The sequence below is a fragment of the Microtus pennsylvanicus genome, chromosome 22, assembly GCF_037038515.1.
Source record: "Microtus pennsylvanicus isolate mMicPen1 chromosome 22, mMicPen1.hap1, whole genome shotgun sequence".
NCBI classification, from domain to species: Eukaryota; Metazoa; Chordata; class Mammalia; order Rodentia; family Cricetidae; genus Microtus; species Microtus pennsylvanicus.
This window is the reverse complement of record NC_134600.1, coordinates 4,449,035-4,472,607: the sequence shown is the minus strand read 5'-3', so window position 1 is coordinate 4,472,607 and position 23,573 is coordinate 4,449,035. Positions and strand designations below refer to the sequence as shown.

Genomic DNA, 23,573 nt, shown 5'->3' with positions numbered 1-23,573 from the left:
ATCAAAATCATGCACTTTAATGAAAGGTCATCCTCCTGACCACCCACAGATATTTGTGCCCATAAGATTGAGATGCAATCGTGAGATGACATATACCCGTCACAGGAGTATGCACACTACAGTGCAGGTATTGGGAAGAACTACATATTCACATCACAGGAGATTGCACACTACAGTGCAGGTATTGGGAAGAACTACATATTCACATCACAGGAGATTGCACACTACAGTGCAGGTATCAGGAAGAACTACATATACACATCACAGGAGATTGCACACTACAGTGCAGGTATTGGGGAGACTACATATACACATCACAGGAGATTGCACACTACAGTGCAGGTATCAGGAAGAACTACATATACACATCACAGGAGATTGCACACTACAGTGCAGGTATCAGGAAGAACTACATATACACATGACAGGAGATTGCACACTACAGTGCAGGTATCAGGAAGAACTACATATACACATCACAGGAGATTGCACACTACAGTGCAGGTATCAGGAAGAACTACATATACACATCACAGGAGATTGCACACTACAGTGCAGGTATCAGGAAGAACTACATATACACATCACAGGAGATTGCACACTACAGTGCAGGTATCGGGAAGAACTACATATACACATCACAGGAGATTGCACACTACAGTGCAGGTATCAGGAAGAACTACATATACACATCACAGGAGATTGCACACTACAGTGCAGGTATTGGGAAGAACTACATATACACATCACAGGAGATTGCACACTACAGTGCAGGTATCGGGAAGAACTACATATACACATCACAGGAGATTGCACACTACAGTGCAGGTATTGGGAAGAACTACATATACACATCACAGGAGATTGCACACTACAGTGCAGGTATTGGGAAGAACTACATATACACATCACAGGAGATTGCACACTACAGTGCAGGTATCAGGAAGAACTACATATTCACATCACAGGAGATTGCACACTACAGTGCAGGTATTGGGAAGAACTACATATTCACATCACAGGAGATTGCACACTACAGTGCAGGTATTGGGAAGACTACATATACACATCACAGGAGATTGCACACTACAGCGCAGGTATTGGGAAGACTACATATACACATCACAGGAGATTGCACACTACAGCGCAGGTATTGGGAAGACTACATATACACATCACAGGAGATTGCACACTACAGTGCAGGTATTGGGAAGACTACATATACACATCACAGGAGATTGCACACTACAGTGCAGGTATTGGGAAGACTACATATACACATCACAGGAGATTGCACACTACAGTGCAGGTATCAGGAAGAACTACATATACACGTCACAGGAGATTGCACACTACAGTGCAGGTATTGGGAAGAACTACATATACACATCACAGGAGATTGCACACTACAGCGCAGGTATTGGGAAGACTACATATACACATCACAGGAGATTGCACACTACAGTGCAGGTATCGGGAAGAACTACATATACACATCACAGGAGATTGCACACTACAGTGCAGGTATTGGGAAGAACTACATATACACATCACAGGAGATTGCACACTACAGTGCAGGTATCGGGAAGAACTACATATACACATCACAGGAGATTGCACACTACAGTGCAGGTATTGGGAAGAACTACATATACACATCACAGGAGATTGCACACTACAGTGCAGGTATCAGGAAGAACTACATATACACATCACAGGAGATTGCACACTACAGCGCAGGTATTGGGAAGACTACATATACACATCACAGGAGATTGCACACTACAGCGCAGGTATTGGGAAGACTACATATACACATCACAGGAGATTGCACACTACAGCGCAGGTATTGGGAAGACTACATATACACATCACAGGAGATTGCACACTACAGTGCAGGTATCAGGAAGAACTACATATACACATCACAGGAGATTGCACACTACAGTGCAGGTATCAGGAAGAACTACATATACACATCACAGGAGATTGCACACTACAGTGCAGGTATCAGGAAGAACTACATATACACATCACAGGAGATTGCACACTACAGTGCAGGTATTGGGAAGAACTACATATTCACATCACAGGAGATTGCACACTACAGTGCAGGTATTGGGAAGACTACATATACACATCACAGGAGATTGCACACTACAGCGCAGGTATTGGGAAGACTACATATACACATCACAGGAGATTGCACACTACAGCGCAGGTATTGGGAAGACTACATATACACATCACAGGAGATTGCACACTACAGTGCAGGTATCAGGAAGAACTACATATACACATCACAGGAGATTGCACACTACAGTGCAGGTATCGGGAAGAACTACATATTCACATCACAGGAGATTGCACACTACAGCGCAGGTATTGGGAAGACTACATATACACATCACAGGAGATTGCACACTACAGTGCAGGTATTGGGGAGACACCAAGCCGCCTTAGCAAATATGAGCAACAGTTTCCAGAGCAATGGTGCTGCAGGCCTTGCCTGGACAGGATCGACCTCCAACAGAGTCACTCCTCTGGTGGGTGGACATCTGAATTATCAATTGCCATATACTGTATATTTCCATGGCTCCTACAGAGACCCATTAGCTGTGACTCCTGGTCCGATCTTACACCAGCTCCAAGACTAAATATTCAGTCATGTCCTGTGCGTATTGTTCAGACCTCTGCTTGGTTTGTCTAACTGTCGGGAAGACCACATCTACCTCCTTGAATTCCTGAACCCACTGCCACAGTCCGGTCTGCGCCTCTTCCTCCTAGAGATTTTGGTAGATCTTATTACTTTTGGTCAGTATTGATTCTTTCCTGTTCTTCTTACTCTTGTTGTTTAAGGTCTCACAGTGGTAGCTTTCATCTCGGTCATGGGCTGAGTTCTGTCTCTACCTGGAAGCTTTCCCATCAAAGCACCAGGGAGGTTTTCCAGTGGGACATGTGAGCCTGAGCTGAGAAGCTGAGATCTCAGGATTTGTTAGATGGGTTTTGCACTCTCATTAAAACTACTGTTAGTCAATGCTAGCAATGCATTTTTGTTCTTTGGGGCTTAAAATCCCTATTAATAGGTAACTTGTAGTATAATCTCTCACCAGTCGATAGAGATAACATTTAGAGTATATGTACTGTTGTTTCTGGGTGCCAAAACTATATATTCTAACAGATTAAAAACTAAAACTTTTGTGAGTAAATATATATATATATATTCTAACAGAAACTATCATTCTTCTTTGTATGCTCTTTGTTAAGTAATTCTCCAGTTTTTGTTTCAATAGTCTTTATGATAATGCCAAGGTTATCTCAGCAAACACTGATCTGATTTGTGGTCCCCACAAATCAGGTGTTGACTTATTTGGGTAATGTTAATCTATATTCTTCCATTATTTAAAGCGCATGGACTACCTAATAACCCGTAAGCAGAAGTTTAAATAAGCACCTAACATTTTTATTAACTTTTAAAAAAATTAAAATATAATTACGTCATTCCTTCCCTTCCCTTTCTTCCCCTCAAACCCCTCCCATTCCACCCTCACAGCCTCTCAAATGGATGACTTCTTTTTCTTTTATTTTATATATACATATGTGTGTATGTATATGTATGTATACACACATGTAAACATAACCTGCTGCATCTTTTTCTTGTGTCTGTATTTGGTTTCAGGACTGTCTCTGCATCAGTTGATGACCACTTAGGGGACATTTTCCTGGTAATCGTCCCCTTCCCGGTAATCATTAGTTGTCTGCAGTTCTTTGTTTAGGGGTGGGGTCCCATGAGATTCCCCCTTATGAGTTAATATCTCTATTGATATTGTCATTGTTGAGGTCTTATTTAGGCAGCCATATTGCTGAGGTATTATGGGTACAGCTTCCATGTCATTTCTAGGAAACATAATCTTCAAACGGACTGTCATGTTCTCTTACAACCGTTGAGCCCCTCTTCTGTGATGTTCTTTGAGTCTTAAATATAGCAGTTGTATTGTACATTGTGTCTGGAATCCCCCACATCCATTGGCCTCTGCTTACAGCCAGTTGTAGCTCTCTGTAAGAGTCTCTGTTTGCTGTAAGGAGAAGCTTCTCTGATGGGGGGTGAGAACTAGGCTCATTTGTTGCTACAATGCTAAGTTTTAGAATGTAGTTAGGAATTACGCAGGTCTAGTAAACTGGTGGTAATGTTTCTAGAATCCATGACCTCTCTAGGTCTGTTTGCTGTCTAGGTTTCTAGTACCAGGCGTGATTTCCCCCAATAGTGGGCTGTAAATCCAGTAGACTGTTGTTGGTTACTACCATGATATGGGCGCCACTCATACCTTTAGGGCTAGCTTGCCGTGATGTTCATTATTACAGTTCATAGGCTTCACATGTGGATATGACTGTTTATTGCTTCCCCTTCTTGGCAGCTTACATCGTACTTTTTGATACTCTCATAAAGCTAAACCGCAGGAAGCTTTCCCATGTAGATCCAGCCAAATCTTTCCATTGGTGTGTCCGAAGTATGTGGTGTCTTCAGCAACAAGTATTTATTATGTTCAGTGTCTGAGAGGCCCTTTTAAGCTGTGGTAGCTAAAGGTGAAGAGGTGTGGTCATTGTTCTTAAAAACTGCTCAGTCCTCTTCAAGTGACTCACAGTCACTATCATAGCTCGCCACGTCTGGATTGGGACATATCTACACAGGATTAATTGGGAAATCAGAAACAAGCAGCAAAGATGGCCGCACAAACGGCAGCACACTCTGGAACTCTTAAGGCTTCGTATCTGATCTCATCAGTGGGCTCCGTGCGTGGTGCCTGTAGGCGAAATGCTGTGTTGTCCAGGGGCGGCCGTAGGGGCGGAGTAAGCTGCAGGTAAATGTGATGCTGCTCCTGTGGAAATGGCGAGGGGGTTAATGCCTGTTTTAACGGGGAATGCTAATCACGTTGTAGGTAAAAGACAACTCTCTATGTGTTTGCTTTATCAGTTTGCTCAACAGAAAGTGGAAAAGGCCTTGGAAAAAATTACTGAGAGTAAGAATAAACTGGCCTATGAAAAGGGGAAACTCCAGGTATGAGAATTACCTATCTTCAGATTTTGTCTGATGTTTAAAATAGTAATTGTTGGATTAAATCTTGTCGAACTTTAGAAAACGTAGCTCTGTCATTTGCTAGCTCTGTAGCCTCTGAACCTCCCTACGTTTATTTCTTCGTTAGCACCCAAATGTCTGCTGCCCACAGACCAGCCGTATGATGATGGGGCCACAGCCCGCTCTGTGGCCGTCTGGAGCCTTATTGCAGCCATTTGTGCGTGGCCGTGAGAACAAGAGAGCTGGGCATTGTGGGCTTGGGGAATGTTTGTAGCCTGGTCTTTGACAATGAATGAAGCTGGCCTTGTGGCCACAGTTTTGAGTCTGCTTGTCCTGAGAGTGTGACAAGATGTGTGTGTGACCGCCAGGGCACTGAGCTGTCGGTCCTGCCAGCGTTGTCACCATGTTTCCACACAGTAGGAAGCCTGCCCCTGATGATGCTGAGCCTCCCTTAGACCAACACCAGTGGAAACTCTAACCGCCAGTTTGTGAGTTCTAAGTCTTCCTTACACATTAGAATCTGATGGGATTTTTTTTTTAAAAAAATCCCAGCAATGGGAGATGCGTAGTTACCATTCCTTTTGAAATATATCCAATTGGAAAAAGTAGATTAGAGGACCCATAGGAGAGAAGTATATGTGATAAGTAATAATAATAATAATATCAGTAATAATAGTAGTGGGCCTTAGAGTGGTGGAGAGGGTCATATTCACAGGAAGATCGTTCAAGCTTTCTGCATGCTTAAATCTTTCCATGATACATAAGATGAAAAATTCCCCATGACTGTAATCCCAGCAAAAGGAATTAGATCAGAATTTAAGTCGCAGAGTTAATACTTTGTAAAGCTCCCCAGTTGGCGCCAGGCACGATCGAGTACCCCTATAGTCCAAGCGCTCATGGGGAAGAGGTAGGCGAATGGTGAGGCCAGCCTGAGCTGTAAGATCCTCTCTCAACAGTCAAGATGCTCCCCAGATGGCTCGTGTAGTCATACATGAGGACAGCTGGACTAGGCAGTAAGAAATGAGGCCCCGAGGCTTAGGTCTGGACAGCTGCTGTGGTGAGCAATCTCGCACTAGGTGTGCCAACCGTCAGTGTTCACCCCTCCCTCATACTGAAGTTAGCAGACATGAGGCCCAGGGCTGGGAGGCAGGCTGGGCGGTACTCGCTGGGAGTACTGCTTACGGAACCATCCTGGCTTCCGTTCTCGGTGGAATCAAACACTGGCCACTGTAACTCTGAAGCACCTTTCAAGCTGTGAATGAGATACGTCCTAACTTAGGGCAGTTTCAGTGTCTGCTACAAATATCTGGGAAATGTGATGAACGGATATTTGTTACAGTGTAAACACGTTAAGTTTTTTGTCTCTCATAATTTACATAGTGTTAACAGTATTATTTAGTGTACTGACCAGTTGAAACAGTGTGAGCGTCCCCAGATTTCCTGAGGAAGCTGCTCATGGAATGGTTTTAAGGCTCACGCAGTCACCAGGCCTGAGGGACCAGGGTTCATTTGCTTCTGACCGCCGCTCCCGTGTTCTTTCCAACTTTAAATATTCTAAGAATTTCCACCAAATGGGAAACTCCGAAGATGAAGTGTCTTTGATGGCAGTATGCTACCAGCAGGTTCAGGACACGTCACTGTTTCTTGGTGGCTACAGCATGACAAGCCCTAAGGACAGAGTCTAAACTGTTTTTATCCCATGAAATAGTCATTTTATTTAAGAATTCCTAGCAGGTCTGTACCATCATGCCTGGCATTGGGAGTTCATGTTAAATTCAGCTCAACATGTGAGAATTTTACTTATTCAACTTTTCTAGTTTTCTTTGAGCAAAACAAAAGGCTATCATTTATTTTTTTGTAGACTGACACTTCTAATTATCCACACTCAGAAAGGGTTTTGAATGCCAGGTACCACAATTCACTGAGAATTGAGATTTATCTACAGGACTCTCACTGTTTCGTCCGGAATCATGTCCTCATGGATTTCCCTTTGGCCGTAGAAGCCAGATGTGTCGTCTTGGCACATTTCCACAGCTGTAGCCTGCTTGCAGCAGCGAGTTCAGAAAGAACTGTTTGCAAGATTAGAAAAGTGTAGGATTTTTTTTTCAAGTTTCGCGTGTTCTCTAATTTTTTTAAATTTCCCCTCGAAGAGCAGGCTTTCCTCATTGTTCTCCTATTTCCCTTGTAGACAAAAGTCAAACAGCTGGAAGAACAACTGCACTCTTTGGCTGAGACCAAGCTGCAGAACGACCATCTGCACAAACGGAACAAGGCTCTGGAGGTCAAACACGCTCAGGTATGATGCATCTGCAGGGCCAGCCGTCCTCAGGTGCGCTCTGTGCTGCAGTGGGACGGCGTGGCCTGTGCCTTCCTCCCCACCTCCCCGGAAACGGTCCTGGGAAGGAGAACGCTTTCTCTCACTCAGCTTAAGTGCTGCCGTGGAGACAGAGAGGGGCCATAGAGATGCCTCCCGCAAGAGTTAGGATGCTCAGTGTGCTTGGGGTTTATGAGTGTAGCATTAGTTGAAATTTATTGCAGAATAGAAAGGTATGCCTCTCGGAAGAAAATAGGTTGTTCCACGGCCACTCATAAGAAGCAGCATTGCTGTGAAAGATGTTTATGGCTTCCATAAGCTCATAGGTTTTGTAGTTCAATCCTTAACATCTTTTGGCAAATGTGAGGAACAGGTTGTCTTTGTTTTTTGAATTGTAGGCAAACTCAGAACTGAGTGCCAGCAAGGCATATCTGCAGCAGACAGAAGCTCACCTCAAAGAGGTATTGGCAGCAGAGGGACTTGTTTGTCAGCATGGTACCTGTTGTAGATCACATAAAAGAGTTAAGCAAGCAAAATATAGAACGTGTTTAGTAAAGAACTTAACCCATGAACATCTTACTAAAAGAAAGCAGTTCGGTTTGGTGATTACAAGTCTACTGTATATATAACTTAGATCAGTGTATAAAAGTCTTTAACTCTCAGTATAGACAGAAGGTTCCATGTCTGTGACTTTTGTGTACCCATACCCCCGATAACCATGGTGCTGGAATGTCCAAATGGAATGCCCAGGGCTTCTAAGCAACTGATCTGCTGATGAATGGCGAGATCACAAAGTTGTAAAGAGGCCCTCAGTAGATGAACGCTTAGGAAGCTCGGGCTATGGCCTGCGTCTTTACTAGATCCTGAACACCAGTGTGGTCTTTTCATCCTCGACGCCAAAGAATAATTTCCAGGTTCCTCTGGGACATTCTGCCGTTTCTCTTACTGAGCGGGTACTCCTTGAAAACTAGGTCTTAGGTTTACTAGATTCTGTTACTTGTGACTGGTGATGCCTCCAAGAAGAAGGAAATCTCCAGAGAGACCCACGTCTTCTAAGTCCCTGGAAGGCTCGCGGCTTTACGCCGGTAATGTAAAGGAGCGAGCTCCGGCAGTTGCCCTGCCCACTGTTAACCAGAGCCCAACACGGCGAGTGAGTTTTGCACCTACCTTGCCTTCTATGAGAATGTCTCAGGAGATTGGAGACACCAGAATCTCTCTGAAGACTCTTTTAAATGCCATTAAAACCATGGAAGGAAGGCTAGAAGGCAAAATAGACATTCTCGCCTCAAGACCCTTACCCAGTGAGGAGTCGTCAAGTCTACTTAAACAAGATTCGGTAAGTGAAGAACACACATTGAATCTTAAGGAGATTTCAGGCTTATTGAATAACTTAGAGCACAGGAACAATCTAAACACATTGATTAGAGTAACGCACACATCACATTTTCTTTACCTATTCATCTGTTATGGGAATGTGGGCTGGTTCCACATCTTGCTATCATGAATACTGCCTCAGTATTATGGATGTGCATGTTTATGTTTCTCTGTTGCTTGCTTAGATTTCTTCATGTGTGCAGTCAGGAGTGTTGTGGAATATTATTTGAACTAAGCAAAGTGAAAATAATACTGTTACATTTGTTTCTGCTGCATTGTTTACCCGTGTAAAGATGTGTTGATGTTTCACCCAGCCTGCCTAAGGCGTCCTTTTGGTTTAATAAAGAGCTGAATGGCCAATAGCTGGTCAGAGAAAGGACAGGTGGAGCTGGCAGGCAGAGATAATAAGTAGGAGGAGAAATGTAGGATTGAGAAAGAAGAAAGAACAAAGAGAGAAGAAAGGAGAAAGACAGGGATATTCCTGGGGCCAGAAGCTAGGCAGCCACCAGTCAGCCAGACATGAGACAGCAGGAAAGTAAGATAGATATACAGCAAGAAAGTTAAAAGAAAAGAAATCCCAAGGCAAAAATGTAGATGAAGAGAAACGGGTTAAGTTATAAGAATTATCAAGAAACGAGCATAAAATAAGGATGAGCATTCATAACTAAAGAAAGGTTTCCATGTCATGATTTGGGAGCTGATTGTGGACCCAAGAAAAGGCTTGTTCCATAGGAGCGGTAGAGCATCCACGCTGCTTTCCGCAGTGGGCGCACGGGTTCCCATCCCCACTAGCAGGGAAGGGTTTCATGAGGCCGCATCCTCGCCCAGGGCTCGCTACCATTTCTCTTTCCGTAGTGGGTGCACGGGTTCCCATCCCCACTAGCAGGGAAGGGTTTCATGGGGCCGCATCCTCGCCCAGGGCTCGCTACCATTTCTCTTTCCGCAGTGGGTGCACGGGTTCCCATCCCCACTAGCAGGGAAGGGTTTCATGGGGCTGCATCCTTGCCCAGGGCTCGCTACCATTTCTCTTTCCGTAGTGGGCGCATGGGTTCCCATCCCCACTAGCAGGGAAGGGTTTCATGGGGCTGCATCCTCGCCCAGGGCTCGCTACCATTTCTCCTGGTAACGAACACTCTGACTGGGGGAGATGCAAACTTACGGAAGCTTCAGCTCGCCTTCTGTGATGACTGAGGGTGTGAGTAGTTTTTCACACACTTGTTGCCATTTTTACTTCTTCTTTGAAGAACTGTGTGTTCAATGCATTTGTCCATATAGTCATCAAATGATTTGGGGTTTTATCGTTTAATTATTTTGAATCCCCATGAATTCTAAATATTAAGTCCCTGTCATTGCTATAGTTGGAAGGCTTTCCTCTCATTTTGTGTACTGTCACTCCAGGATGGTTCCTGTGCTGTACTGAAGCATTTTGATGGCTCACAGCCCTGTGTGCCAGCTCTTGGGATTATTTCTGAGCTACTGGAGTGAGTCCTTCTCATAAAGTTCTTGCCTGTGGCGATATTTTTTTATTGTGTGGGGCAGGGGAGGGGAGAGTACATGCCGTGATACACACGTGAAGGGCCGAGGACAAATTGCAGGAGAAAGTTCTCTTCTACCCTGTGGGTCCTGCCTAGGGCCTAATACAGGTCCAGGTCCAAAGGCTTGTTAGTACTTTTTCCTGCTGAGCCAACCTTCCAGCCCTATCCCCATGCCGTGTGTGTGTGTGTGTGTGTGTGTGTGTGTGTGTGTGTGCGCGCGCGCGCCTGCGCATGCATATGTGCACACAGGTACATGCACTTGTTAGTCTTTATTTTTATTTAAATATAATTGTTTTGGAAATGTGTGCTGAGTACTGTTTACATTTTTTTTACCTTCCCTCTTTCCTGCCAACTCCTCCTGTGCCTCCATTACCACTTTCTCCCGAATTCATGACCTCTTCTTTAATTATCATTATTACATATGCTTGATAAACACGGCCTTGTGAGTCCATTTAGTGTTGCTTGTGTGTGCGCGTGTTTAGCACTGACTGCTTAGTATTGCAGAACTTTTCAAGGGGATCTACTCTGGAGAAGACCGATTCTCTTTCTCAATAGCCACGAATGGGCTCTATCTTCATCTAGGAGTGGAGCTTTCTGAGACCCCCCATGCACTTTGTCACGTCAACCAGTATTGTCATTGTGCGGTTCTTCTTTAGGTGACCACAGTGCCCAAGTCCAGTCTCGTGTTTAGAAGGCACTATGGATCCCACAGCAGATGCGGTGGCTCCTGGGCTCTTCTGCCTCCTCTGCGATGTTCCTGGAGCGTTAGCTATAGGAGTTGGGTTACAGATGTGTCACTTGGGGTTGGCACCCCACAATAACTGTTACCTGCGCTTTGACCAGATGTGGGTTTCTGTCGGGTCTCTGTCTACTGTAAAGATATTGCTTGATGAGAGGAGAGGTCCTCACTTATCCGGGTGATGACTATTTAGAATATAATTAGAAACTATTCTGGATAATGAAATGCCGGTGGTGGTCTCTCTCTAGGGCCCATGAGCTCACCGGCCACTGGGAGTCAGCTGTCTGGATCTCCTCTCTCTCCTTAGCGGGTGTCAACCCTGCTTTCCCAGCGCCACTGATTGAAGACTCTTGTATCTTCGTCAGTGCGTGTGTCTGACGATGCTCCGTGTTAATTTCTCGGTCCTCTGTTTTATTTCGCTGGTCTGTCTGACTGTCTGTCTGTCTGTGTGATGTCAGCATGTTGTTTCTTGTGGAAGGTGTGGTGGAATTTGGCGGAAGTCCTTCCCTTCGGTGTTTCTTCTCTGTTAGGAGAGTCTTTATTGCTGCTGCAACTTCCTTGTCCGTTAGAGATCTACTTAATTTTTTTCATGTCATCTTGAATTAATTTATATGTTTCTAGATAAAGTTCTAGGATCTATTTGTTTATCCCTGATTTATTGATTTGGTTTTGTTGTTGTTGAGACAGGATTTCTCTGGATAACCCTGGCTGCCCTGGAACTCACTTTGTAGACCAGGCTAGCCTCGAATCCCCAGAGATCCACCTGCCTCTGCCTCCCTGGTACTAGGATTAAAGGCTTCCGCCACTGCTGCCTGACTTATCCTTGATTTCTTTATGCATCTTTTTGAAATGTAAATTTCCCAAATATTCTCTAATAGTCCTGAGTATTTTATTGATATTTCTTCTAATATCTCCCTTTTAACCCCTTATTTTATTAATTTTGGCTTTTGATTAAGGGTTTGTACATTTTATCTTTCGCTGAGAACCAACTCTGCATTCTTCTTTATTTTAGTGTCCCATTTTGTTCATTTATTATCTTTCCCTCTGTTGCTTCTAGGCTTGGCTCATTTTGGGTAAGGCGTGGGGGGCATTGTTGGCTAAGGACTATTCGATAGCACTCTGATTTCTTACTGTGGCACCCATGTAATAAGTTCATGTACGAAAGCTACCCGAACTCTTTTTGTTTAGATAGATTGTCTTTGCGTTTTATATGATTCTTGGGTTTAGAAAACTTTCCTCCCTGGTGTCTTTAACGGCCTCCTGGTTATCGAAAGGCGATTGTTCAGTCTCTGTATTTGGAGTTTCTGTAGCTTCGCTGGCTACTGATGACTAGTTTTACTCTAGCATAATAAGGTACAGAATTTATTTTGATATTTTTGTGGTTGTTAAGCCTTGCATCATCACCTACGATGTCACTGACTTTGGAGAGGGCTGCACAGGATTCTGTCATAGTATAAATCTTTCCTTGGCACGGAACATAGCCATCCCATCCCCATTCTGGATAATGGTGCGTTTTCCTGGTAGTCATACCAATAAAACAAGCAGAAAATTCCAGGGACAGCCGGCCCTGGAAATGAGAGTGGAGCTATTCCTGCGGGTCAGGAGGAGAGGCAGAGAGGGTCATCAGACTCACCCCTGTTAACATGGCCCCTGCTCCTTTCTGCCTCCCAAGTGCACGTGATCTTGGGAAGGCTCTAGACCAGGGGACATGGAGGTGGAGGAGTAACTGATCCAGTGAGGTCAGTATCATGCCAAGATAGGACTCTCAGTGGTACAGATGTTTGGAGTCATCTCTTCCGCTTATAGCTCCTGTAAGCTCACTAAACTCAGTGAGTCCAAGTTGGACTCAGGTAGGGTAATTGCTTTGGTTTTCCATTGGTTTTCTATCTAGGGCTAATGGATGTTTGTACAGATCTCCCCAGGAAATGCCGTGCACCAGCTGCTGGTATGAATGTGTGTTATACTACCGGTAAAGGGAATATTCTGTAGATGTCTGTCAAGTGTGTTACATCTATGGTTCATTTTAACTCTGGGTTTTTTATTTCAGTTTACATGATCTATATATATTGATGAAAGTGAGATATTACAGTCGGGACTTCTCTGTCCCTTTATGTTCAGAGGTGTTTTATGAAATTGTTTCAATGTTTGGTGCATGTATGTTTATCATTGCTACACCTTCTTGATGGCTTGGTTCTGGTATTGATACCTCCAGACCTTCTTTCTTTGATTTTGGCTTTTATTTCTACTTTATGTTAGAATAGCTACACCAGCTTACTCACGCTGATTTACTTGCTGTGCCGACTTCCCTTGTTCTACTTCGGCCTCCGTGTCTCCCCAGTAGATGTGTCTCTTATTCACAATAAGTGCTGTGTCTGATTTGTGTTTAATCAGCTGAGCCACACATTTTAACTGTAGAGTGAACATGGCTTGCATTTATTTTTATTTATTTTTGCGAGTCTCACTAATCACTGTGACGTTGTTAGGTGTTTTTCTAGTTGGTTTTGATTATTGTTTATTCTTTCTTCCCTGTTCATCTTAGACTGTTGCTGGCATATTGATTGAGACATGGGTGATTCTTTTTTGTTTTACCTTTGTTTATTCCTCATATGGAATTTATTCTTTCTTGTGCTATTGTGATTGAGATTTTTTTTTTTCAAATCCTATATGTTTAGGATTCATTTAGATACTGTTGCATTGCTGGTTTGGTGGACATGAATTGTTTTCCTTTGATCTTGTCTTGGAATATCAATATCTCTATTTCCTTCATCAATTTTAAAATATAGCTTTATTGGATATAGCAGTCTTGGTTGGCAATTACATACTTTCAAGGCCTGAAATATATTATTTCATGCTTCCAGAGCTTTAGAATTTCTGTTGAGAGGTCTCATTGTATCCTTACATTTACCTCTGTAAATGAGTTGGTGCTTTGTGTTACAACTTTTAATATTCTTTGTTTGTACGTTTGGCATATGAACTATAATGTGGCATGGGGAGTTTGTTCCCTGGCCTTGTCTGTTTGTGCTGGATACTCATTGTTCCTTTCCCTGGATGTTCCTTGGCTGCTGCTCTCGCAATTATGCAGTGAGATTTCAGCTGACAAATCATATCAGCCCACCAGAGAATGCATTCTGATGGAGACCAGCCCAGGTGCAGGGATCTGAGAACACTCCTTGTGAGTAGTGGCTGTCCCTGCCGTGAGTACCTGTGATGCTGCAGCGCTCGCCCTCCACAGTGGGACACATCCCAAAAGCTTCAGCCCTGTGTTCATTATTGGGCACAGCTTCCCCCCTGTACTGCTATATTGGGAGCCTTTTTCCACACTGTGGGACCCTGGTGAGGAAGTTAGTCACACAGCCAAATCTCTGCTCCCTTCCCTGGGAGAAACTTAGAAGCCAGCTTCCCGTAGTTATCTTTTAAAACAAGACATTTGGCCATAAGAGGAGTCCTGCAAATAGATTGCGTTTGGAACAGCCTAGCTGGGTCTGCTGATTCATGGCTTCACAGATAAGGACTGGGTTCACCCACAGCTGATATAGGAAAGTGCGGCCTCAGTTAACCGTGCTTTGGCTTTAACAGGCTATTAACACCCTGCACCGATTCCCACCTCGGTTTATCAATATAGGACAGTAGTAGTCTTGGAAATTAGCTATCTGTGTCTTTTTTTTTCTTTTATTTATTTATTAAAGATTTCTGTCTCTTCCCCGCCATCTCCTCCCATTTCCACCCCCCTCCCCCAATCAAGTTCCCCTCCCTTGTCAGCCCATAGAGCTATCAGGGTTCCCTGCCCAGTGGGAAGTCCAAGGACCACCCACCTCCATCCAGGTCTAGTAAGGTGAGCATCCAAACTGCCAAGGCTCCCACAAAGCCAGTACGTGCAGTAGGATCAAAAACCCACTGCCATTGTTCTTGAGTTCTCAGTAGTCCTCATTGTCCGCTATGTTCAGTGAGTCCGGTTTTATCCCAGGTGTTTTCAGACCCAGGCCAGCTGGGGATGTACTCACTCATATTTGGTTTCTAGCCATAAACAAAGGACATTGAGCCTATAATTAGTGATCCTAGAGAAGCTAAATAAGGAGAACCCAAAGAAAAACATATAGGCATCCTTCTGAATATTAACCCTCATCAGGCGATGAAAGGAGACAGAGACAGAGACCCAATTTGGAGCACCGGACAGAAATCTCAAGGTCCAAATCAGGAGCAGAAGGAGAGAGAGTACGAGCATGGAACTCAGGACCGCGAGGGGTGCACCCACACACTGAGACAATGGGGATGTTCTATCGGGAACTCACCAAGGCCAGCTATCTGTGTCTTAACTCTGAGAGATAACAGGGGAAAGCTTTTGAGGTTTAACCACCTCCAGAGAAAGGTAATCCTTTCCCAAGGACGCCATGGAAGCAACTGCCACCGTTTGGCCCAGGCAGCTGGAAACTGTCAGGCCCCAGTTTTGTGCTATATAACCATAAATTTCCCTGGCTTCCAACCATTTATGGTGAAAGATGTGATCATAGATCTGAGAGGTCTCCTCTAGCCAGCAAACATTTGAAAACAATGCTAAAACAGACAGGCTCCTTGCATCTCCTTCTGCAGTTTACTCTGGTTGCCATGGCTACCCTAAAGCTGTTCCCAGGTGTCACAACTCCAGCGAGCCAAGAGAGTGCCCGTCATGGTCACTGCATTCCTTCCCTGTCTTCCATTTATCGATCACACACTTCTGGTCTGATTAACAACATCAAGGAATGTGGCACACGAATCCCCCTCTCTTTCCTTCTTAGAATTTAAAGCTCTTTCAATGGACCTTTTTGCCTCTTAGAGTGGCCCAGGCATTTTAGAAGCCAGGCCCCTCTTGAGCCCTAAAGTAGGCTGACGGTGCTGCTTTATGCAGCTCTCTTACCTGTTTTATGGCCTGAGAACGTCAAGCCTTGGAACCTTGCTGTTGCCAGAGGACTGCTGAGTGTGTGTGTGTGTGTGTGTGTGTGTGTGTGTGTGTGTGTGTGTGTGTGGTGTGTGAGAGTGTGTGTGTGAGTGTGTGTGTGTGTGAGTGTGTGTGTGTGTGTGTATGTGTGTGTGTATGTGTGTGTGTATGTGTGTGTGTGTATGTGTGTGAGTGTGTGAGTGTGTGTGTGTGTGTGAGAGTGTGTGTGTGTGTGAGTGTGTGAGTGTGAGTGTGTGTGAGAGTGTGTGTGAGTGTGTGTGTGTGAGTGTGTGTGTGTGAATGTGTGTGTGTGTGTATGTGTGTGTGTGTGTATGTGTGTGTGTGTGAGTGTGTGTGTGTGAGTGTGTGTGTGAGAGTGTGTGTGTGTGAGTGTGTGTGTGTATGTGAGTGTGTGTGTGTGTGAGTGTGTGAGTGTGTGTGTGTGTGTGAGTGTGTGTGTGTGAGTGTGGTGTGTATGTGTGTGTGTGAGTGTGTGTGTGTGTGTGAGAGTGTGTGTGTGTATGTGAGTGTGTGTGTGTGTGTGAGTGTGTGTGTGTATGTGAGTGTGTGTGTGTGTGAGTGTGTGTGTGTATGTGAGTGTGTGTGTGTGTGAGTGTGAGTGTGTGTGTGTGTGTGAGTGTGTGTGTGTGTGTGAGTGTGGTGTGTATGTGTGTGTGTGTGAGTGTGTGTGTGTGTGTGTGAGTGTGTGTGTGAGTGTGGTGTGTATGTGTGTGTGTGTGAGTGTGTGTGTGTGTGTGTGTGTGAGTGTGTGTGTGTGAGTGTGGTGTGTATGTGTGTGTGTGTGAGTGAGTGTGTGTGTGAGAGTGTGTGTGAGAGTGTGTGTGAGTGTGTGTGTGTGTGTGTGTGTGTGTGTGTGTGTGTGTGTGTGTGTAAACTGGAAACTTTGCGGAATGGGAGAAGAACAAAGAGGCTGATTTGGAAAATCACGAAATGAGAGACTCATTCACCCTCAGAAATCCTGAGGTCCTTTGCTTGCTGATGCTTCCTTTCTGAGCCCTGAGAGGGTCTTGGGCTGGGCCCTAACGGCTCTCCTGCCTGGCTCTGTCTATTTGTGCCTGGATATCCATTGTTTCCCTAGATTTGGAACACTTCAGCTGTAATTTCTATTTTTATTATCTTTAATTTGGGAGAAATCCCAAAGTGCCTTTTTCCTTTCTTAATTGGAATTTTATTTCATACAATATATTTTAATCATGTTTTTACCGTTTCCCAACCTCTTCCGGATCCTCCACACTGCCATACCTACTCAATTTTACATTCTTTCTAGCTTTAAAAAAAAAATTACAAAAAAAAAATCCCATAAGACAAAAAAAAATCTCAAAACAAAGCTGAATGAAACAGAAAACCCCATATGGTTAATCTTGTGTTGAGCAGCTCACCCTGGACATGGGGCCTGCCCAGTTATGTGGTTGGTGTACCCCGTGACTTCCACTGGATCAGCTGGAGTTTTTAAATAGATTTTCTGTGCTGCTAGTTTTTACTCCAGCTCCTTCTTTTAATCCACTAGAATCCTACATCTGATCTCGTGATCACGTTCAAGCGCTCTTGAAAGCTGTGGTCATGCTTATTTATGGTGTCTGTCTTCACCTTCCACCCCTAATATTCTTCTTTCTTCTGTTTGTTGTCATGTATGTTACATGTGCGGTATAGTGTGTGTGTGCACGTGCATGCGTGTGAGGACATATGTGTGCCCATGTTTGCACGTGCAGAAGCCAGAGGAGGCCATCAAGCATCTTCCTGTGTTATTCTCTACCTCACCCCCACGTGATGTGGACTCCCCTCTTGTACTGTGAATACCATTGGTTAATAAAGAAGCTGTTTGGGGCCTGTGATAGGGTAGAGCAGAGCTAGACCCGGAAAACTATACTGAATGCTGGGAGAAAAAAGGCAGAGTCAGGGAGATGCCATGTAGTCCCCCCACCCCCTGACAGATGCTGGAACTTTACCGGGGAAGCCACAGCCTCGTGGTGATACTCAGATTAATAGAGATGGGTTAAATTAAGATGTGAGATTTCTCTCTCTGGGCCACTAATATTCTTTCAATTGTGTGATCAACTCTATGGCTTATGCTTTCTTTGGTTTTTGAGTTTTTCATTTCTAACATTCTGTTCTTTTTCTTCTTTTTTTCAATTATCAATTTCCTTGCTATATTTCTCAACCATGTTGCTGGCCTACTGACTTTTTAAATCTGTGTTCTGAATCAATTCCCTTATTTCTTTCACGTGCTTGTTTTTTTTTTTCTTTGAAGCCATTATCATTTTTTAAGTAGAATCTGGGTTCTTAGTTTGGCATCTAAACCATGTCAGTCTCTTAGGACGCACTACTGATGAGCCATGGTCTTTGCGGGTATCTTGTCCCTTTTACATGTTTCTTAGTTTGGCATCTAAACCATGTCAGTCTCTTAGGACGCACTACTGATGAGCCATGGTCTTTGCGGGTATCTTGTCCCTTTTACATGTTTCTTAGTTTGGCATCTAAACCATGTCAGTCTCTTAGGACGCACTACTGATGAGCCATGGTCTTTGCGGGTATCTTGTTCCTTTTACATGTTTCTTAGTTTGGCATCTAAACCATGTCAGTCTCTTAGGACGCACTACTGATGAGCCATGGTCTTTGCGGGTATCTTGTTCCTTTTACATGTTTCCTGTATTTTTGTGTTGCCGTTTCTGCATCTTAGGATTGAATGCCTGTTTCTGTTTCATTTGAGACTCTTCTTAGGAACCAACCTGACTCTCAGTTCCCAGCAACACTCAGAGTAACATTCACTATAGAGAAGCAACTCGAAACCAAACAATACACTGAAAATTAATATAATAGCAGTAACCGTGGAAATGGCAAAGTTATTGCGAGTATACTATAAACTGAAAATGGGTGGTAAAAGTAGAAGTAATAAATGAACGAAATGAACGGAATAGAGAAGATGGCTTAGTATTAAAGGCACTTGCCACGCAAGCCTGATGACCCTCGCAAAGATGAAAGGAGAGAATTGCCGCAATAAAGATGTCCTCTCGACCTCCGCAGTGTGCTGGGACACACAGCCACACAGCGTACATTGCCTGTCACATACACAATAATGATAATAATAATAATATAATCATAAATACTTTTTAAAAACAAAACAAAGTAAAAAATACTACTAAGACACTTTTTGAATAGGGGAATACACATGGCCGAAAAAAAGAAGTATTGGAACAACTTCTTAATGGATCCTCTAGAACTGTCTGCCAGGGAGAACGTGGCGGCCAGTTGGAGTCTGGCTCTCCCACCATTTAGACAGTGTTGAGCCGGGATCAGTTAGGTTGGCTTAGACATCAGACAGAGTTGTCCTCACTTCCCCTGCGTTTCAGAGCCTATGCTGACCACCGTTCTCTTTGAGTCCAGCCCCAGCAGATTGCCCTAGACGCCAAAGACTCCTGAGTTCATCTGTCCGTGGGTAGCTACTGCTGCAGCCAAAGGCCGGCTGCTGACTGTGTTGCAGGGTGCGGCAAGCAAACCGAGCACTGAGGTCTGCACAGGGGCCACTCTTGTGCTTCTGAAGCCCTACTTATGGTCACCCCCAGCTCAAGGGGTGAGGCCGAAGAAGCGTAGAACTCCACTGAGCTTGGGAGCAGGCAGAGCGACCAACAGTGGACCCCCAACTCAGACAAATGACTCCAGAGGACGAATCCCCCTTGATACCAAGTTCAGGGCTATGACACTCCTCCTTTATCTTTAGGTGGTAGACTGAGGTCCTGCACCCAACACTGTTGTTATTCATCGTACCCTTCACTGCCCAAGTGGGGTCTCCTGTTACTTGAACTCCTCTCCAGGTTTCTTGACTTCTGATTGATCCTTTTATTAGGCCCTGGGGGGAGGGAAGTAGCACAGTCTGCATCAATAGTTTCCCTCTCTAAGTGGCACATAGCCAGGACACTGAGGTTTGGGGAACTGTTTACCCATCTAGTTGGTGGCCAGAAGCCGAGAGAGCATGGCCTAAGAATGAGACAGACTTAAATCTCATGGAATAGCCAACTTAAGTCAGCATCAGACAATTTATACTCCGAGGGTTGAGAATCTCGTGAGTCAGCCACACATGTCAAAAGCATGTTTCCCATAGAGATACATAAACAAAGAGCAGCCAGCTATAATGAGCAAAGTGAGCTCACTCCTGTCTGCTGCACCCTCCAAACGCTCCCGTCTTAGACTGTGCTCTGAGAGGGAGCAGCAACACAGAGGCGGTCACTGTCTCTGCAGGTGGCCCAGTGGGTCAGAGGCTTGTCCCGTGCTTAGGGTGCAGGGCCTCTGCTTCTGATTCCGCTGTGCTCAGGAGGGGGCCGGGCTGAAGGCCTGTGCTGCTTGCTCCTCTTCCCTTCTCGTTTGCCCAGACTCACCGAGGCAGGTTCTCATGTCTGTCTTCGTCTGGAAACATTTGCATTTCCAGAAGTTGTAAAACTTTCTGCTCCGTAGTCTTACTATGTGTGTCTGTGTTTTCACTGAACTGTTCCGGAAATAACCCCATGTGCAGTTATTTATTCAAGTGGATACGCATACTTAACTATTCACGTTTTCTCTCTGAATTTCTGTGCTTATTACAATCAGTGATGTGTCATGTTTTAGAAAGTTATGTCTTATTTTCCCTTCCAAGATGAAATCTGTTCTTGGGAAAAATGAGGAAGAGCTGGCCCAGGCTGTGATGTGTCGAGATGCTGCCCTGAAGGAGAGCCAGAAGCTGAGAGGGGACCTGGAGGCTCTGGAGGACAGGGAGAGCAAGAAGGCAAGGCATCTTCTGGAGACTGGGAGAACCCTGACAAGCCACACCCCTAACTTCCTTCCCCCGTGAAAGGGGAGCTGTCATCAGGGAAGGGCCGAAATAGTTTTAATTTTTCCCGTAACGACGCACTGTGGCTACAAGAAAAACTGATTGTTTTCTATTAAGTCCTGCCTGATTTGGGTAGTCATCACCTTCTGTTGGGCTTTTACCTAGCTAATTTATTTGGATTTTTAACTTACAGGGTCTGACCATGTAGCCCACGCTGGTCTGAAGCTGTCTCTCCTGTCTTAGTTCCTCTCATCCCTGACCCCAGGGCTCGATGACAGGCAGATGCCCTCCTGCCCAGCCTCCTCTTTGTGTTTAGTGTGGTATGCATCACTGTGGTCCTTCTCCTTGACATGCCCGTGCTCCCGTGTGGCTTCGCAGAGGTCATTTCCCAAACAGCTTTCAAAAACATGTTTTACTTTTCTCATTTTCACATTGCAATTGTGTGTATTTAGGATAGTTAGTATATGACATTTCCATACATCTGTATTGAAACCACCATGCCAGGACACGCAACATGCCTGTCACCTCGAATGTTTATCCTTCCTTGTGTCAGGAACACTTGGTAGACTTCTGACCAGCTACTCATACTGTTTGTGTGTGACACAGTCAACAGTTCTTGGCAGATAGCTTGTCTTCCTTTACGTTAAAAAGCCTTAGGGGTCCTCCTGTCCAGTAGCCCCTCTGTCCTGGCTAACCACCCTCTGTCTGTCCTCCACCACCTTTCCTGGGCTCCAGCAACCGCGATTTTCTGCGTCTCTGAGGTCAGATTTTTGCATCCACATTTCCGTAAGCATGTATAATACGTACCTTTCTGTGCCTGAGTTATTTAAGTCCAGTCTAATGTCTGCTACTTCTATCCGTGTTACTACAAATGGCAAAATTATTATTCTTATGTGTGAATAATGTTCCATCGTGTGTGTGTGTCATTTTATCTCTTCTATCCACATTTCAGATACACACACATGTTATATATAATATATTAATGTATATAATATATTATGTTTGTCTCTGTGTGGGCGTGTGTGAGTGCACCGTGGAGGTCAGAGGGGAATTGCAGAAGTCAGCTCTCTCCTTTCATGACCTAGGTCCCAGAGAGGGAACTCAGGTCACCAGGCTTAGTAGCCAGTGCTTTATACTCTGAACCATTTTGCTAGCCCGTCTCAAGCTTCTTGACAGCCGGCGATAATTGTTATATGCCCTTCAGAGAGCGGGACCTGTGGGTCCTATCATCCTTTAGCGGTTCCCACTTTCTCTCCCAGTCTCTACCCTCAGAGACACCTCAGATGTGCGCCCCTTTCCTGAGCCCCTCAGAAGGCAGCCGAGCAGACTTGCCCAAGATCAATTCCGCATAAGAAGTCCATTGAATTCTTATGCTACAGCCATAGTCAGGAGGCGACCACATTTCCCACAGACTGTAGGATCTGCTTCTTTCTTTCTGAAAGCACCATGACTTAAGAAGCAAGCGTGTAATATCCTCTCCCCTATTCTATCCCGTTCCGTTTTCTCTCAGGTGGGGAACTTTCAGCGGCAGTTAGCAGAGGCCAAAGAAGACAACTGCAAAGTGACCATCATGCTGGAGAATGTGCTGGCTTCTCACAGCAAGATGCAGGGAGCGCTGGAGAAGGTCCAGATGGAGCTCGGGCGGAGGGATTCGGAGATCGCCGGCCTCAAGAAGGAAAGGTACCACGTTCATGTTTCCGCCGTGACTAGGAAGGATGTGAAGCCTCTTGAGTATCGTTCACCTTGAAAACTGTTAAAAATGGTGTCTAAAGAACCAGCAGGCTTGGGGCTAACCCTGCAGGCTAAAGCTTCCTAGAACGGCCGAGTTGCCCGTCTCATAGTGGCGTGAAGGAGCGTGTGTCCTTGCGCTTCGCGGACTTTCTTAGCCGTGGTGCTCTCTGCGCCATTTAAGCCTCATTCTGACCTTGGCTCTGCAGAACATTAACTGTCAAGATAGCTGAATCTGGAGATCTAGAGATCAGCCTCGGAGGGTAGACACTTGTGGAGCGGGTGCTAGACACACACTCGGTCCCTCGCCACACACACACATGCACACACACGCACACACACACGCACACTCAAACTCGAAGCTAAGCAGCTTATTATTCATTCATTTCTGTCTTATTTCAAGGTTAATAATTATTTTAGGTTTCTCATCCTGAGAATTACTTCTAGCTGTGCTTTATTCAATGTTTCAAAATTGCATAAAATGAAAACCGATAGTTAAAAATTGCACTTAATATTTCTTTTGTGCTAAGGAAAAATGGTCTGAGGCAGATAGTGCCCTTTGAATGTATTATGTATTTTACTGCTTCATATGGCTTCTGCGTTACCGGAAAACAAGTGAGTTGTATTTTCCTCTCTGGGCTTGTTATGTTTGCATATTATATGAGTGTCAGTATATGACCTTAAATTCTAAAGCGGGCAAGAGAATAGCATCTAAAATATTGTTTACTTGTCTCAATACATTTAAAAGTGGCTGTTATATTTAGAAGCAAAAGTTTCAGCAGAGGCCAACCCTTACCCACTCAGTAAAGTAATATACTGAATTGCCATCCCAGGAGTCAGTCAGAAGTGTGGATTCATAGCCCAATGAGTAAGGCTGATTGAGTGCACATGGGACAGGATCTTTAAGCCTCATGAGCCTTTCTTTCTTGCCCTGAAGCTGAAGCTGCCACTGTTAGTTTTCAACGCTGATATTTTGAGCAGGCGTAGCTGCTACTACTAACGCAGTCTGAATTTCCGAGAGAACGGTGCCCCGTGCTCGCGGGTGCTGTCATCGTTCCTGTCCCCTTCTTTACAGTCG

At 44.7% G+C, this 23,573-nt stretch overlaps 1 protein-coding gene across 4 annotated transcripts in view; it reads left to right on the top strand.

The window, feature by feature from the left end:
* Window positions 1–23,573, top strand: part of Ccdc150 (coiled-coil domain containing 150) — a 74,028-nt gene that overhangs the window by 36,320 nt on the left and 14,135 nt on the right. For 2 of the 4 annotated variants that reach the window (XM_075956009.1, XM_075956008.1), the window contains 4 exons: window positions 4,973–5,056; window positions 7,263–7,370; window positions 20,594–20,722; window positions 22,278–22,447. In XM_075956009.1, coding sequence (XP_075812124.1) covers window positions 4,973–5,056; window positions 7,263–7,370; window positions 20,594–20,722; window positions 22,278–22,447 — 491 coding nt within the window. Of the gene's footprint in view, window positions 1–4,972; window positions 5,057–7,262; window positions 7,371–7,786; window positions 7,850–8,397; window positions 8,725–20,593; window positions 20,723–22,277; window positions 22,448–23,573 lie in introns of those variants that run through there. The other 2 variants (XM_075956007.1, XM_075956010.1) reach the window with 2 other exon arrangements.